The sequence below is a fragment of the Gobius niger genome (assembly GCF_951799975.1).
Source record: "Gobius niger genome assembly, chromosome: 2".
NCBI lineage: Eukaryota > Metazoa > Chordata > Actinopteri > Gobiiformes > Gobiidae > Gobius > Gobius niger.
In genome coordinates, this window is record NC_136853.1 from 27,989,171 (window position 1) to 28,007,042 (window position 17,872).

At 38.7% G+C, this 17,872-nt stretch overlaps 2 protein-coding genes across 2 annotated transcripts; both read right to left on the bottom strand.

The window, feature by feature from the left end:
• Nucleotides 1-703: 703 nt before the first annotated feature.
• scai (suppressor of cancer cell invasion) lies at nt 704-14,513 on the bottom strand. The gene is made up of 17 exons (XM_079551529.1): nt 14,228-14,513; nt 12,833-12,954; nt 8,530-8,625; nt 8,322-8,408; nt 8,139-8,237; nt 7,932-8,028; nt 7,005-7,103; nt 6,713-6,865; nt 4,937-5,038; nt 4,757-4,858; nt 4,563-4,641; nt 4,396-4,495; nt 3,457-3,538; nt 3,283-3,355; nt 3,036-3,209; nt 2,730-2,830; nt 704-1,851 (listed from the first exon to the last, which is right to left on the bottom strand). Exons 2-17 carry the CDS (start codon nt 12,937-12,939, stop codon nt 1,705-1,707), a joined length of 1,698 nt encoding a protein of 565 aa, XP_079407655.1. The 5' UTR covers nt 12,940-12,954; nt 14,228-14,513; the 3' UTR covers nt 704-1,704.
• A 240-nt stretch (nt 14,514-14,753) lies between these two features.
• On the bottom strand, nt 14,754-17,507 carry ppp6c (protein phosphatase 6, catalytic subunit). Its single transcript, XM_079552326.1, has 7 exons — nt 17,358-17,507; nt 16,837-16,932; nt 16,702-16,767; nt 16,458-16,599; nt 16,302-16,381; nt 15,466-15,675; nt 14,754-15,386 (listed from the first exon to the last, which is right to left on the bottom strand). Exons 1-7 carry the CDS (start codon nt 17,430-17,432, stop codon nt 15,138-15,140), a joined length of 918 nt encoding a protein of 305 aa, XP_079408452.1. The 5' UTR covers nt 17,433-17,507; the 3' UTR covers nt 14,754-15,137.
• Nucleotides 17,508-17,872: the final 365 nt, after the last annotated feature.

Sequence of the window (17,872 nt, forward strand, 5' to 3'; positions counted from 1 at the left end):
GAAATGCCGGACCACTTTCACATCTACCGAGAAAACAAGATTGCAAATGTAAAAATTGTGCTTTGTCTAACTTTCTATAACCGCCAGTGAATATAAATACATTTTTGCATGTTTTAACAAGGAATGTCAAATAATAATAGTATGTTTAACAAGGTCATGTGATACATGTTTCATATAGAAGACAAAATAGTTTTTTACTCAGTAGTTAATGAGGTATTTTTTCAAGATAATGTCAATATTGTGATGTTTTTAAAAGACAGGCATCAAAAAATCATGTTTTAACGTTAACCACGAAGGAAATTACAGTGTCTTAGGTTATGTTACTATGCAACAGTTTGATTCTTGTAATATTATTCTTATCTCGGCGGCACGGTAGTACAGTAGCGCTCGTGCTTCACAGCTAGAGGGTCCCGGGTTGGATTCTCACCTGGACAGGGCCTTTCTGTGTGGAGTTTGCATGTTCTCCCCGTGTCTGCGTAGGTTTCCTCCGGGTACTCCGGTTTCCCCACCACTAAAAACATGTACAATAGGTGAAACCTACAGACAGGTGAACCCGGGCGCGGTTTTGCCGCCGCCCACTGCTCCTTACGGGCTGCCCCAGTGGCATCGAAGGATGGGTCAAATGCAGAGGACATACTTCCCTACAGCGACGATTAAGTGTCCCTTAACCTTTTGAAAACAGGTTAATATTCTGTAAGTTAGACATGTCCACACCTTACAGTGAAACTCCATTTTCAATTGGCAGCAATAAGCTTCAATAATTGCTTTGATTTATTTTCAGCAGCTTGACATTGTGTAGCAAACAACTGAGAAAAATATGATCTGCCCAATGAACTGCATCACATTAGAATACTAATAATACGAGCCCAATCAAAAAAAGGCTATGTTTCAGAGACAGTATAAAGGATCAGAGACTCTCCTTTTTTAGCAGCAGTAAGGTTAAGAACCTTGTGTTGTAATTGGCTTACATAACTAATGTAGCAATGTACCGCCCTAAGTGATCAATTCAATATATTCCATGCAACCATTAGAAAGTCAGCTCCCATGCACTCACTTCAGAGATATCCATATTATGTGCCATTTCTATCATAGTTTTAGTTTCTTTGATGTCCAGCTTAGGCCCTTTAAGAATATTTTTTGATCAGAAGATTCAGCATGCAAATACACCACAGTTACAGAAAAAAAAAAGAGTTTTAGATTTTTTTTCAAGTAAAAGTATTAACTGACAATGGGAAATTAATACATATGAGGTGTGCAGCAACAAGAACTTGGCACATAGTTAAAAACTTCATGCATCTTAGCACTGCTACATTTAAGCTGTGTCACAGCAAGCACTGGTTGGCAGATGCAAACCTTTTTTCTTTTCTTTTTTTTTTTTTTTTTACAAATGGTTAAACACTAAACCGTTGTGTTTTTATTTATGATAGCACCACAATAACTTGCCTCTGCACATGTGTTGAGCTCAGCATTTTTTACAGCTAAGATTAAATCATAATAAATCCAATGACAAGCTGCTGTTATCATTCATTTGAGCAATATTGATATTGTTGACTTAGCCTGTATTGCTAAAGCAAGTGGCATTATCAAAATGGGAAAATGTACACTTTGGCTCATCGATGAGTCGGTGTGCCAGAGTGGAGTCGTGTGAGCGTCTCGGTTGTTCTGTCAGCATCATGTGCCAGTATTTTACATGACGACCCAACATTAGTACCCATCCAAACCATCATCCCAAAATAAGCTCTGCACTTCCAGCATTGTGGCCAGTTCTATGATATGCTTCTGTAGTAGGCTGCTCTCCACCGTCTCCTGTTTGGGCAGCTCGGGATAGGATTCTGGGAAGCTCCTGCACTCCTGTAAAACATGGACAAACTGATTAAAAAAAAGACATAACAGACCTCTATTAAAGCAGTATTTGTAATTTGTTTTTGTGTGTTGTCCTGTAGCAGCCAGGGGGTTGTCAAAGCAAACTAGCCCAGACTAACTTTGACACAATGCATCAAATGGCAACATTTATGTTATTTCGGTTTGTGCAGTTAGATGCCACATCAATGTGTTTTTCCAGGAGATCTGAGAAAAATAAGTGGCCAATAAACACTGAGAATCAAATGTCCATAGCAGAAAATACCTGTAAAATGAGTTACCGTCCAGAGCAAGCAGGTCTTTTATATTAAAGTGAGACAGCATATTTAGTTCTATACAGAAGACTAGATACTTGGGTAACGCTTTATATTAAGGTGTGCTTGTTAAGTATTCATAAGGTATTAATAATAGGGCTGGGATGATCCACTTTTGTCACGATCCGATACATATCATGATACTCAGGGCCGATCCGATACGTATTGCGATACCATAAATAATTATTATAAGTAATATGTTTACCTTAAAATGTGTAAAAATTCATCTGCCCAAAGTTTATAAACCAAATGTTTGACATTTACTGAAGTGTTTCGATTGAAAAGTGCATTAAGACATAATGTAACAAACTTCTATAACTGTTACTGGAAAACTAAGGAGTGTATGATAACTAATAATTCATAGCAAACCCTTAACCTAACCCTGACCTTAATCCTTACCCTCACCCTAAAATGATTACTAGTACTTATTTATACTTAATGAGCACACCTTAATTTAAAGCGATACCGATAATTGCATATTTGACATTTGTTTAACAAACATTAATTAGATTTGATCACCAGAACAAGATTCATTGCTTCTAAAATCATCCTTACCCGAAAGAGTTTATGTAGTCTCAAAGCAGCTGAACAAAACACAAAGCGAATGAGCAGCAGTCGAAGAAACTCATCACCAAAGAACTGCAAAAAGGCTTGATCTGTAAAACGACCAAATATGTTAACTGTATTTCTACATTGGGTTAACATTGTGCTATGGACAATGGAAACAACAGTGAACGATACAAGGCACTCAACTAATTGACTGACAATGCAAACAATTAAATCTACCTTTTTTTCTCCCTCAACTTCAGTGAAAGATATTTTTAGAACAAAATCAGAATGTGTGCGGGCGAGAGGTCGTACCTATGGTTCTTGATCGTGTAATTAGCTGACCGATGTCTCGATAGACTTTACAAAGGAACTCTTGAGCTCGCTCCCACAACCCTTGACGCACACTGTTCAGGCCACACACCGAGGAAAAGGCCAAAAGTGGGCTGTAGAGAAACAGTGTGAACAGACTCCCGCGCTGAGACTGATCTGGTGATAATCAAGGGAAGGATAATAGTTAAATCATTGCTACATGAAACAGAATCATCCAAATATTATTTACCTTGAACACTTTTAGGATACACAGCAGGTGATAACAGGCACACTAAAGGCTGGCCAAACATATTTGTGAAATTCTTAGGGAGAAGAAAAAACATTAATATTATTTTATTATTGTCATTACTCCATACGACTGTTTACTGCAGTCATTAGCAATGTAAAGTCATCACCCACATACCTTGTAGGCTGAACTATTGGTAGAATCCACAATGACAAAAAGAGGCTTACGGGTAAAAGGAAACAAGTCTCCTGGATGAAGACTGGGGACACACAAGGAACCAGTGAACAGCTGAGGCAGTCATTTACTTTTAACCTCTTAACCCCCACCTGAACAGAGCACATTTCTCTACTTTGGCTTTAACCAAATCTGAAAGCTTGAAAAAAAATAAAAAGCAGCAAAATAGCGGCAAAAAAAGCAACAAAAGTGTAAGAAAAATTTGGTGACACCGTGACAAAATGCAATGAAAAAGCGACAAAAGAGTCACGTTTACAAAAAAGTGACCAGATGTGACAAAAAACGTGACAAATACTAAAAAAAAGTGACAAAGTGACAAAACAGTGACAAACATGACAAAAAAGCGACAAAAACGTGTTTTTAACGCTTTTTTGTCGGGTTTTCGTCACGTTTACAAAAAAGTGACAGTGAAGTAAAATGACAAAAACATGCGGAAAAAAGCAATGCAAAAGCAAGAAAATATGACAAAAAAAGTGACAAAAAGATGACAAAAACGTGTCAAAAATGTGACTAAAACGCGGCGACAACATGATAAAAAAGGTTACTATCACTTCAGTAGGCCTTAGCTTTCAAATGAGGCATTACAGTCTTGCTCTCCAGTTGAGAAGCTTATATTTAATTGAAATGCGCTCAGTTAAGGCGGGGGTAAGAGGGTAATTCATTTCAACATAGTCACTTTGATGTTTAGTTCTGAAGCAGAGGCGAGTAGCGACATAAGCAAAATATGAAATGATGTAAAAATCCAAGTATTTACAGATACTTCATTATAATTTTACTCAAGTAGATGTAAAAAGTACCATATGGTGAAATTACTCTAAGAAGTACATGTGCTAAATATAACTAAACGCGACACGCCTCTGTTCTTAAGCACATTAGTCTCACCAGTGCATTTCTTTCTGGGCTTGACTTCTTTTTTGCATCGTCTCACCATTCACTACGTCTCGGTTTGTATTTGTGAGGACTCCTCCAAAGTCAAAAGGTCCTAATCATATAGACAAGTGTCAATACCACATATTCTCCAGCAGAGCAATGACATACTTCCAATATACCTTCATATACTGTGTGACCTGCAGGGAACACTCCAGTGGCAGAAAGATAAATAAGCAGGACGCTGTTTGCGGGTAATTCCTAAAGACGACAATCAAAAGAAGGGCAGCACCAAAATGTAATATATATATAAATACTATTATATTTATATTTATAACAATAAAGATTGGAGGATAAATAGTGCACTTAAACCTACTTTAAAGGAGGCTGACAGGAAAGTAAACAGCTGGCTAAATGTTGGCTTGTATAGAAGATATTTGTGGGGGTTTTCTCTTTTCGCAGGTTTTTCACTGGGTTCCTGTGAAAAATGTAAATTAGTTTAGAAGAACAATGTGAAATAAAATAGTATTGCAAACAAATTGCACTTTGCTCTTACCAGTGTTCCTTGCTTTGAGGTTTGTGTAGCCAGGTTTACAGGTTCTCGTTCCAAAGCTTGAAGCATCCGAAACATGTCGATGGTGAGCTCACTAAATTTGACCTAGCACACACACACACACAAAGCAATTTAAAGCCGACTTCAAGTAGCAGCATTTTCGAAAACAAAACAGAAAAGGCCAATCCCTCAGTCAAACTAACACTTTGTTAAAGGAAGACGATGATTGAGAAGTGGGCGTATCCCAAGCCAAGTGCCAAATGTAACATAGAGAGAAATGTGATTTGTTTTTGTGATTGCTACATTTAATGCGAAGTTGGAGGAAATGCTTTTAAAATGGCCAAAGAAAATAGTATCAGAAAAAGCAGAATTAACACTGTTTCTATATTTTTGTAGCAACCACATTATTATTTAAATATATGAATAGGGGGTGGGAGTAAATGTATATATATTTTATTATTATTATTATAGGGGCAAAGGAACAAAAAGGAACGTAAATATTTGACAGATTCAGCATGTACCTTGTCTCTATTTGTTCTTGTTCACCGTCTGTACTTATGTTTAAATGAATTACATGGGATACAACAATTAAGGGTCAGGAATTGATGGTAAAAAAAAAAAAAATCGGACAGAAATGTCACGCTTTCTACTCTTTCCGCTTGTCTCTGCGACACTGGTAGCAGCTCAGCACACGTGCAGTCAGTGAGGAGGACACAGACACGTGAGCAATATTAGTGTTTGTTTCTCAACGCGTGTCAGTACAGCAGCAGCCACTCAGCGGAGATCACATGCCCTGGCCGTTATATTCAAGGACCTGGTGTTTGGGACTGTGAAATTAGAGCAAATAGGTTGTGTGTTCACGTGACATCACAATATTCTAAAGAGCCAGGGGTAGAGGCAAGTTTGTGTCATGGAGGGACGATTTTCTGCATTTCCAAAAAGACCAAGGGCTGAAACACACAATCGTAGCTCAAAGTAAAGCATCCTTTCTTCAACAAATATACCTTTTGCACATAATATATGACCTAATGGGGTGTTTTGCTGGGAAATGTGAAAATATTGAAAGTATTTTCCACATTTTAGAGTCCTTTTCATGTATTTGGTCTCTGATTTAAGAATAAATGTTTCTTCAAAATTCTCTTGGGGGCCAAAGGTTTTATGCTGGAGGGCCGAATTTGGCCCCCAGGCCTGACGTTGACTACCCCTGGTCTATAGTTTAAAACTGAGGTGGAGCAACTGAAAATTCCTTGGCGGTAACTATGGTAACTGGCAAATTGCTGATTTTTTTGTCTTGGTTTTGGTGAAAATCTCAGTCATTACAGGAGAAATCCACATGAAACAAAAACTGTCTCAAAGTTCATTGTCTCCTCTGTCCGCACATATCTAACTAACGTCCAATTATTTTCTCTGAAAGGCGTCCGAAAGTGGTGATAATATTCGAAAACATGTGTGATATTGGTCAGCAGAAAGGACCTTCAGACATAAAAATAATATGTTTCTGAATCACTGTCAATTACTGATGAGGGAAAACATTTGTTAATTTTCGTTCTGGAGATTTCTCACAAAAACTGTATTTCTCCCATAGAGTTGTTTTGGCCCCTGCTCCACCTGACATGACATCATCTAATTCTACATCGTGAACGCCACCTATTTATCTACTTTGATGCGCTCATTTTCCCTAAAGTAAGTGCATGTCTAGCGCTCACAAAACAAACAGCAAAAAGTAAAGCCATTGACTTCAACTTATTAATTATAGAAATGCAATTAGTGTGTTAAAACCTGATTGTTACAGTTGCCGATGATTAGTGCGTCAGCCAGGACGAGCTGCCCAACCACCATGCCTTGTTCTAGGGGTGGCACCCCTGCTTCTTGCAGTCGATTGCTGGTGACAATGACAGAATTGTTGTCATTCAGTATCACAAGTGGGTCAGCCTATTGAGAGTGAGAAACACGGTGGAGGATTCAGCAAATGTTGGATTGACGCTAAATATTATACATACACACACACACATATAAGGAAAGGAAAGATATACTGTACATACAAATACATACAAATATATATATTATTTACCTCTATAAAAGCTGCAACTTCTTGAAGCACCAAGTTCCACTCCAGTTGGTCCTCTGTGTGGAACCGTTGCGTGTAATCCTCAATTTCATCAGATAACTCCTGCAAGTATTCACAATACCAAGTCACTAGTTTATTAATGATATAATTTTACCTTTAAACAAGGTTAGACATCTAAAGTTCATCCTGCTAATACAATGGGTTTTCATTTCATTATCTGTTGGATCAGGCTGGCTTGGAAGACAGGGGCATTTTTAGATTTTAAGCTTTATGGGTGCTTAGTACCTGGGGAGGTGGGTACCCCTAGTGGTAAGAATACATGAATAAATTGTTATAAGATGGGAAACATGTCAAGGATTGTTCTAGACAGTTTTACTGACACATTAAAATGTATATATGCAGTGTTGTCCCACAGGAAATTATGAATCAAACAGATTTCCTGTAATCTGGAATTGCATTTTAAATGATCCAATCACACCCAATCTCCGGTACATTCCCAAAAGCCTGCAGTACAGTCACTATTTCCCATCAAAACCTTTAATCAGACTGTGGCACAATTGTCCTGAGCATATGTAAAAAAGTATCTCGATATTCGATAATTTGTGAGATTTATTATAAATCCTTGGGCACCGCAGGTAACATACAAAGAGGTAGATATTCCTTAACTGTTGTCGTGCAACCAATAATAGTTAAAACTTTATTTTCATTTGTTCTTCATATTCATCTTAAATCTGCCTCTTTATGGACTACACAGTTCTGTTTTGTCGATATGTGCTATGAGGAGAGGGGATGCATTATTTTAATAAATGAGAGTATTTGCTTTAATTAAATCAACCAAGATAATTACATAATAGCAATAGATTACATAATCCTTCTTCTCCTAAACCTCTATAATATATTTATATAGATACATATAGTTTACTCACATACCTTGACCAAAATTTTAACAAGGTCCATCTTGTTCAGCAGTAAACAGACAACAATGTAACGGGCATAATATCGCAGCTTTTTCACTACCAATTCTGGCCTGAAAAAATGAAGGTAAAGTACTTTATTTGTCATCATGTCAATAATGTACTATGAAATTGTGTAGACCAACAAGAGAATGTGTGAAGAAGAAAAAGAAATGTCGCTTACCTGCCCTCTTTGTTAACTTGATAATAGTAGGATCGTTGTCGTATGGCTGAGTAAAATGAAAAGGCCTCATTCAGGTAACTTGTTTCTGAGGTACGGAGGCTATTTGTAACAAGAAGAGAAAATACAATCTTTCAGTAATATGTTATTTTGAAACAATGTACTATATTTAGTAACAAAACTTACTAATAGTGGTAGTAAAGCTGCCCAATTTTAGATGCAACTTCTCCAATTTGCCACCTTTTCAACCCATAACGAGTGTCCAAAATCTGCCTGTCGATTTAAATAAGATAAATAACATTCAGATAAACAATTTATAATTGATTTTGAATTATACAGAATCAAACTGGTTGCAGTGTCAAGGCAAAAAAGAGAAAAAGTAAAACGTAAAAACCTGTGTTGCTGCTGAAATTTCCACAACTTTGTGTAGACGTCAAAGGTCCGTCCAAAATATGACTGCCACTGTTTATGTCCATATTGCGGAAGATCCCTGTGAAAGAGCACAAGGGAGTGTTTCATTAATAAACATGCCTGAGCCAGATTACCTGATGGAGAACTTAAAGCCACACAGGGACACATCCACGTTTGTGTTGCTCTGTCCCAAAAGCAATTACATGTAGTAAAAACTTGGACACAAAACAAGCCAGCAAAACCAAACATTAGAATTGTCTTGTTGAGAAGCATTGTCTGATGTGCACCAGACCTCACTCAAGAGTTCTCTGAGGACCTTCGATCAAGAATTGCTGATTTGTATAAAGCTGGAAAAGGTTACAAAACCATCTATAAAAGTTTTGATGTTCATAAATTTCAAAAAAATAAAAAATTCTATAAATGGAGACAGTTCAGCACTGTTGCTTTACTACCAAGGAGTGGCCGTCCTGTAAAGATGACTCCAAGGGCACAGGGCAGAGGTAAAAAAGAACCCTAGAGTGTCAGCGAAAGACTTACAGAAATCACTGGCACAGGCCAACATCTCTGTACAATGTAGATGACGAGTGTGATGCGGGCATCAGGGGGCGTCAAAAGTTTTATGGTTTGTTTGCCGCTGAAAACGGCAAGGAGAATTTTGCGATCTTTCGTAAAACTTCAAATTGCTCCCATTCGCACATAATTACAAACTCTGAAAAAATAATGAATCCACTTATTATCTCCAAACACGAAAAATGTGTAAAAAAAAATTACATACTGAATGAGATACAAATTTGCATGGACGGTCAAAAAATATGTTTCTCAGAAATGGTGTACAAAAATAGTTTTTGGAATCCCGATCACAAAAGTCAATGGGATTGATGCTGTATTTAAAGGGGTTGCCATGAAACACCCCTCCTTATTCTATTGGGATGGACACAAAAATCTCCCATTATACAAACCAATGGGCGCTGGCTGCTCTGCTTTATGACCACGACACTGGGGGCCGCCATTGCTCCGCCATTGCTGTAGTACCTCCATATCGCCACTAGGCCCCCATTGAAAAACATTGGAGTTTAGACACCTTAAAAACAACTTTAACGCCTGGTTTCAATTTTTTCAACACTAGACTAGGCTAGATATTCCTCCTGAGATATCACAATATATGAAACCAGGCTGGTTTTCGTAAAAATAATTTTTGAAATCTCGTACTTAATGAGGCTCGGACTGTTAGCATTGGAGCAGCGCGAGCTACACGTCACGCGGAGTCTACAGTGAAAATCCCGCCCTTATGCCCTTTTTAGGAACATGCTTCGTCAGAGCTGGGGAGGGGGAGTCTGTAAATCCGCCATGAATTCCCCCACGACCGTGGTCATTATGGTAAACGGGGAGGAGTGAGCATAAGACGTCCATTTTTTTTTACAGTCTATGATACAAACTAACAGCACGTTGGCGCCCTCTGTAAGGTGTGTGTTGTCAGCGCTCATGGAGGTACAGCGCCGTCCAGTGCTTTTTGGGGAAAAAAAATACAAAAGAATTAATTAATATTCATAATAATAATAATACATCAAACTTCTATAGCGCTTTTTATGGACTCTCAAAGACGCCTAACATTGAACTAGAAAAATGAACTAAAGAAATTTAAGGAAAGGCAAGTTTGAAAAACGATGCTGGCTGCGATAGCACCATCCGCAGATTGAAACAAATATTCACCCGGGATGATGTGTTTTTTGGCGTTTACTGAGAAGGGTTAAAGGCACATCAGGGCAAAGAAAGCTCTCATGATAAGAATGCAGTTACTTGCTTGAATAAAGAAAAAGATAGCCCAGTCTCAGCTACACAGCAGTCCATCTCCAACTCCCAAACAAATCCTCTTTAGATCTATCTATAGATCAAGCCGTACCCACAACTTCACTGGGTAGAAGACTGTACTGAAGCAGCCCGTAGCTTGGCTTTAAGATGCTTCAGTAACGCCTTGAGTTTGCTGCACTTCAAGGGACATGTCTAGAAAAATATTTACTTGGGAGACGAAAATATGTAAATTTTTGCTGGACTAGAATCTTTTCCTTATCAGTGTAGTATGCAGGCAAGAAAGGCTCGGGGACGTTCACCTGGTTTAGGCTTTCGGCTGAGGAGGATCCTGTGCGCCTGGTCGATATTGAACGAGGAGAAAGAGTTTTCTCTTCCCACTATCTGTATGTCTGTCTGTCACAAAGTGGGTAGGGTTGCCCATTTCAGAATCCTCTTTAATTAATATTAATATTTAACCTGCGGCTCCTATTTTCAACATCACTGACAGCTGCGTGTTAAGTGTTAAGTTAACTCAAGACTGATTTAAAACGTGATTTGTGTTTTAAAATCGGGACTTCGAGTTCCCAGAGCGTAATTTAAACAAGTCCCGGAGCGACAGAAATACATTGTGAAGAAATATCATAAACATCTTATCGCAATGCTTTGATTTATTTTTTAAATAAATTGTAAGACATTAATTTGGTCACTTTAGTCTGAGCAGATTCATTCTGTAATTCCCGTATGAACACATAAGCAGCATAAGTTGTGACTAACTCATGGCTGTATGAGTGTGTCACTTTAGATCACGACAAGCCCAACTAGAAATTAAGGTCAAACACAAAGTGTGTGCAAGGAGAGATGCTTGTGGACCTTATGATCAAATTCAATATCCATGTCATTAAAAGCCTTTCCCTCTTTTATCCATCTTTGTCCTATTTATCTCTCAACCAAAAAACTGGTTCATCAATTAAGCAGGACGTTCTGGAGTCTTACAGAGTCTCAGCCGGGGTGTTTGGAGTCACACAAGCGCATTGTGACATTTAGTAACCAATGTAGAGAGGAAACATTCAAAACACTACATAATCTAAAGACATTCGCTCACTCAAGTCAACCAGTGTATTTTTCACGAGACATTGTTGCATCTAAATGGGTTGAGAAAGCTCTGTTGTCACATGTGGCTTTTTCATACGAAATACCACAAATAAAATTGTGCAAACATTTCACTTAAAGGAACAGGCCACCGTTATTCAATACTGAGATATGTTCTTACCTGAGCTTAGACGAGTTGATGCGTACCTGTCTGGTCTAAGACAAAAGATTTGTCAGCATTTAGCCTCTCCCCCTCTCCTCTCCTACATTGAAAGGCGGTAATATCCTCACTTTACTGGAAAACTTGGAAGAGCTTGGTCGCTTCTAACTTCACCCTCGTTTGGCCCCATAGAGGAGAGGAGGAGAGGCCAAATGCTAACACCATCTTTGGTCTTTTTGCGTGGCTGAGTGCACGTGTAAGACCAGACAGGTACACATCAACTCGTCTTAGCTCAGGTAAGAACATATCTCAGTATCGAAAAACAGTGGCCTGTTCCTAGATGCAAGTTAGCCATTTTATACTCACTACTGCCACCTCAGGTCACATGTGTAACTGCAGCTTCTATATTAAGCTTGTGCATGATGGCAATTCGGACCGAAGTAAAACGTTTTGAGTGACTGATGTGCAGGATTTTAGAGGCAGTTGTGGTGAACAGGTCTGAGCTCATTCTACACATTAGGACATGGCTGGAACATGTAGAGGGAGGAAAATACTTAATTTTAACATTTTTAAACTCTGTATAGTCCCTTTAAGACAACTGTATTGTTGCTTGCCTTCTATCAGAGTCAATATCCGGCTCTACTTATCCAACCACACATTGTGTCTGAAAAAGTGCTTTAAAAAGACACACACACAAATATGCTGCTAAACACATCCGATTACAGTCGAGTAGTCGTTCTTAGATAGGTATTTCTTGTACTTTTGTTTGTTATGTTTGTTTAACTTGTCTTTTGCTGCTCTTGTTTTTGTAAAGCACAAAGAAATGTTGAGTCACACAAAACGTGATTGATAAGTGCTTCATCTATCTATGAAACGGCTTCCAATTAGCTCATCTATTGTCCATTAGCCTATCAGTAGCATTTGAATCAAGAGCGCATCATCTCTGCTGCCCCAAATAAACAAGGGACATTTATTTTTGGTAACTTTGACTGACCGACCGTGTAAAGAATGTCATAATTGTCTAATTTGATCTCAGACTATGAGAAACAAACAAAGGTTGTATGAAAATAAAAGCTGTCTTGAGAATGCCAGCGTCAGGTTTACTGCAAATGCAAAACTATGAAACTGTAAACTGACTGTAAGAGTGGAAAAGATGGACTGACATGATAACAAGCTTAGAAACAGTATAAAGAGGGCAGTGACGCACAAGTAATTAGAGCTTGAAATACACACACACTCAAAATCTGACCTCAAGCCATTGAAGAGTTGCTTGGATTTGTCCAGGAGATAGCAGAAATCTGTGACAGTCTTTCTTTCCCCTAAGGGAATATCGTCCTCTGTCTCAGCTCCAGTCATGACAGCCTTCACCTGCTTAAAAGAAAAGGAATGAAATGAAACTAAACATGTGTAAATCAGAACATTATGTACATCTTAGAATAAGATACAAGAAGCGCCAGAATCAAGACGTTCTTATACAGTGCACAAAGCTCAACGTGTATTCAAGTAGTTACTTCACTGATTTTTAGGGTTGGGACAAAATATCGGATCGGATTTGGATCGCAATACTTTGTACTGCAATATCGAGTATCGATCAAGTATTCAAGTATCGCAATACTTTCAATACTTGTGTTTGGAGGCATTTTTATCCTGCACTCCTTTGTTTTCCACAGTTACAGCACTTTGTTACATTTAGTGTTAATGCACTTTTCGATCATGACACTCAAATAAATGTCAAATGGCATTTGGTTTATAAACTTCGGACACATGTCAATTTTCTTTTTTGCTAATTTTACGATAAACATATTACAAACCATAAGCACCTATTGTATTAAGTGTTGTTTCGGCCCCCGAGTATCGTGATACACATCGGATTGTCCCAGCCCTACTGATTTTGAAATTAATATGACTTAAGTCAGAAGTGTGTGGTAAGGAACACATTCTCTAAAGTCTTTTTACCAAAAAGAGAGCGTATACACACACATATACACATAACCTGTTGCACTATTAATACCTGTACACATCATAAGGCAAAAGCTGCTGATTGCTGTACTGGAGGTGCCCTACTTTAATCAGGGCAAACTATGAAGAAACTGTATCACACTGCCACCTTTTTAGGTTGACCTGGGATGTCCCAGATTCATGTTCGTGGAGACTGCAGCCAAAAGGGGTGGATGTGCATTTGTGCAATCAGGTCAGAATTATGGGCTATGTGCATTTAAAGACTTCATGTTAATTGTGTCAGTGATGCCAGCAGGGCCAACTGGACCAGTGTGCAAGAAGCAGAAGTGTCATTTATGAAGACTCAATGACAGTCCATGTAAATGTGCATATTCACTGGATTGTACACGCAACAGTGATGAAACTTATATTACAGCTGCTTGATATGAACATGTTGACTCTGCACATCCCCTGGAAAAACCGAGATGGGAACCCAACATCATCCCCTTAATTCATAAACCCCTTGTAGTAGCACTGACAGCTACGAATAACACGCGCCAAGACAACAAACCTGATCATTGACTTAACGATGATCACAAAATCGTCGCCTCTGTCAACGGTTCCCTTCACTTTACGCCAGAAAGGGTCACACAGCTTGGCTAAAGGAGCGATGTTCAAAACCGCTTGACTTACTCGCATTTCTTACCTCAGAAAATCCAGAAGATAAAGGGCTCGATGCCGCGGAGGAGATGCTTCACGAATCGGAGCAAAAGCCACCACAGGCTCGCTTTCTTGCGGTGAAGCGCGACTTTGCAGGCATCTCAGGGACTGCATTTGACCCCGGACCATAGTGAAGAGCCCATCGTCCTGCAGCCCGGACACGACAGGACAGCTGCTCGGGCGGATCGTAGCTCGGCTCTAGAGGTTGATGCACAGTGACAATCAAGGAGGCTGAGGTGAGGACAAGTGGAGCTCCCTTCCACTTGGGCTAGCTAGCTACTTCCGGGTCAAAACCTTCAAAATAAAACATCCAAACCACAACCACAGGGCTGCATATGAATGAAAGTGAATGACGCCCACGCTCAACATGAACAAGTTTATTAAAATTACAAAACAGAAACCAGGCTATCTGCATTACACACAATTGAAATGAGGTATGCAGGATGGCAGGTGTTTTTTTCCGCACGATTCAATTAAATAAATTGCATTTTAAAGTAGGCACACACTCATCTGGTTCAGGTAGATAGTCGTACTTTTACACATGTCCATTTCTGTATTCAAGCAAACACTAATTACAGGAACAGAGCTAAATGACACACACATTTTCCAGATGATATCACTTTACCATGCAAAATATTCTTGATGTAAAGAGATTTTCTACCTATTTTGCTGTCAGCTAATCATAATACATAGCTCACGGAGAAATATACAGATTTCATTTGAGGGGGAATCATTTGGACCAAGGTGTTAAAATTGTGCATTCGTAGGACACAAATGTGTAACATAATTAAGATATTGTTTTAATTAAAAATGAATTTAAGGAGAAAAAAACCCATCAAGATACTCTAGTAAAATCTGTTGCATATAAATAATTTGTCAGGACAAATGAAAATGTCTTAAAGGAAGTAAGGTGTAGTGGTTCGAGGTGGTATGACCCTCTCGGAGTCAGGGACGGCCCGGAACAGCTTTGGCTCTCGTCTGTTCACATCCTTAAAAACCATTATGGAAGCGATGTTTCCGCAGCGGTAACAGTAGTTCGGTGCAGACCAAACGGTTACCAACTTCTCATCAAACATGAATTTGTACCCTTCATGAACCAGCTGATGTGCTCGACAGATGAGCTTCAAGTGGTTGATGTGCACAAACTAAGAAACATAAGCTTTGGTCAGAAACAGATGTAAAAGTAGTCTTTCAAATTACTCCATTACATTGCATTAAAATTACCTCGTTTGTAACTTTGGAGCCGAACAGCCAGCCTGCTCCTCGGGGGCTGATGGCCCAAGTGTCTACGTCTTCAGGATCTGACCACACCAGGTCACAGAAGGCGCCCTTGTGAGGAATCTCTTGGTTGCGTTCGATTGTGCGTATCTGGTCCAAAGTCTTGATGTCAGGTGAGAGGCCACCATGAACACACAGGATCTGCTCATCTATCAACTAAACAACCACAAACTTTACAGTCAGTAAGTGGACATTCAGAAAATATACATCACATTAAAACAAGAGATTCTCGATACCATACTAGTATCGTTTAGGTACTACTGGTATTCCACAAAAATATATACATGTCATAAAATAAGTATCGAAACCAGGGAAAAAAATAAAAGCTCTTTATGATGCCTGTGGGGTAAAGGGGCAGCATTAAAGGAAGTTACTTGGTTGTTTCAGATAAATGATACAAATTTAAAAGATTTTGATGGAATAAAATATATGACAAATATTTTAGTACAGGTATCGAAAAGAGTATTCAGTGTTCAGATTGCTATCGTAAACCAAGTATTGTGAAAGCACCGGTATCCAGAGATTTTTTTTTTTTTTAAAGGTACCCAGCCCTACACAGAAACTGTCAGTTATCTCATAATGAATGACACACTGGAAAAAGCATATTTATTTGAAATAAATAAATATGGGGAGGAATGTAACGATAAACTAATATCTGTCAAGGTCCTCCTAATGTTTGTGGTGTAAGTGCAATCGCGTCCCAAAACCTCAGTTCTATAGTAACAAAGGGGATTTTAAAATTCTTTTGTGTCTCAGTCTTATGTGGGGGAAGAATTACTTACAGCTGCAACAGTTAGCATGTCAAAAACTTTTGTGCAATATCGCCAGGCATTGGCATTGCCATATTTAGTTTGGCACTCATCTGAAATTCATAACAAAATGCAATTAAACTTCCATGTACACATATGTAGCAGATGAGTCGACGCTTTATGACCTACCGTAAAACCCATACACTTGTGTTATTTGTCTGCTTTCATGATTTCCTCTTAGTAAAGTGATGCGATCAGGCCACTTTGCTTTTAAAGCAAGAAGATGGGTAAATGTCTCCAAGCTATAATATCCTCGGTCTACAAAATCCCCCTAAATTACATTAACAAAATAAAAGCAACATTATTTTTTTAATACAAGTAAAAGTAGCAAGTAGCAAAAGTATTATAACAATAGACAGAAAAAAAGAATTACCATAAAAATGTAGTTTGTATCTGGAACCTGTCCCCCAGTTCTGAAGAGCTCGCACAGGTCATAAAACTACACAAAGAAATACAACAATAATGGTTCGGTCGTTGGACATATTGTACAATTGAAGTAAATATCTACCTGTCCATGGATATCTCCACATACAGTGACCGGAGTAGAAACTGGCTGGACATTGGATTCTTCCAAAAGTAAATCACACACATAATCACATAACCTCTGCAAGATAAACCACAAAACAGTTATCACACACCATTGTGGACGAGACATGTGTTGTTTCTGTAGAAATCTCTCAAATCAAAAGACAAATATATTACTTTTACAACAAAACCAGATGAGAAGGGTAAAACTACCCTGTTATGCCCTATATTAGCACATCCTGGGCTTAATGAAAATGCTGTTACGGTCAAAAACTCTCCATTTCCAAATGCTATTTCTCTGTCATGCAATGTTCATCCACATTGACAAAGTCTACAATTACACACAGACCTGTATTTCATATGAAAACAACAGAATAAGCTTATCTTTACCCAACATGCTAGACCATGCTACTTTGGCTAGCGTTAACTTAAAACGCCCTACATTGGGACATAATTCCCAAATATCATCCTGTTAGGTCCGTACATTTATAAACGTAAACTCACCTTGAGGTCGTTTTCTGGTAGATATTTGCAGTGTCTTGCTATTTCGACATACTTATCTAGATCCAGAGGCGCCATTATGTAAAGACCACAACATTCAAGATGCTAATGTGGCTAGCGGGCTCGTGAGCGCGCGGCTGCTTCCGGTTTCACTCAGGACTGTCGAGGTAAAAGCAGCTCCGGTACGTTCATGATCAGAAACAGACTGTAATTTATGAGCTGTTCAGTGCTCTGTCCGTGGGGGGTTTAATCTGAAAATCCCATCAACATCTAACTCTAGAAAACTTGCATTTGCTTAGTGGTGGATTACATGACTCTGCTGGTACAACTTTGAAGAGTAATATTGAGTGTGTTGTGTTGAGATGTGTTTTCAAACATAAAATCCACAAATAACCAGATTAACTTAAAGGACCAGGCCACCGTTTATACATACTGAAATATGTTCTTACCTGAGTTTAGATGAGTTGATGCGTACCTGTCTGGTCTTTGTGTGTGCCCTCAGTCACACAAAACGACCA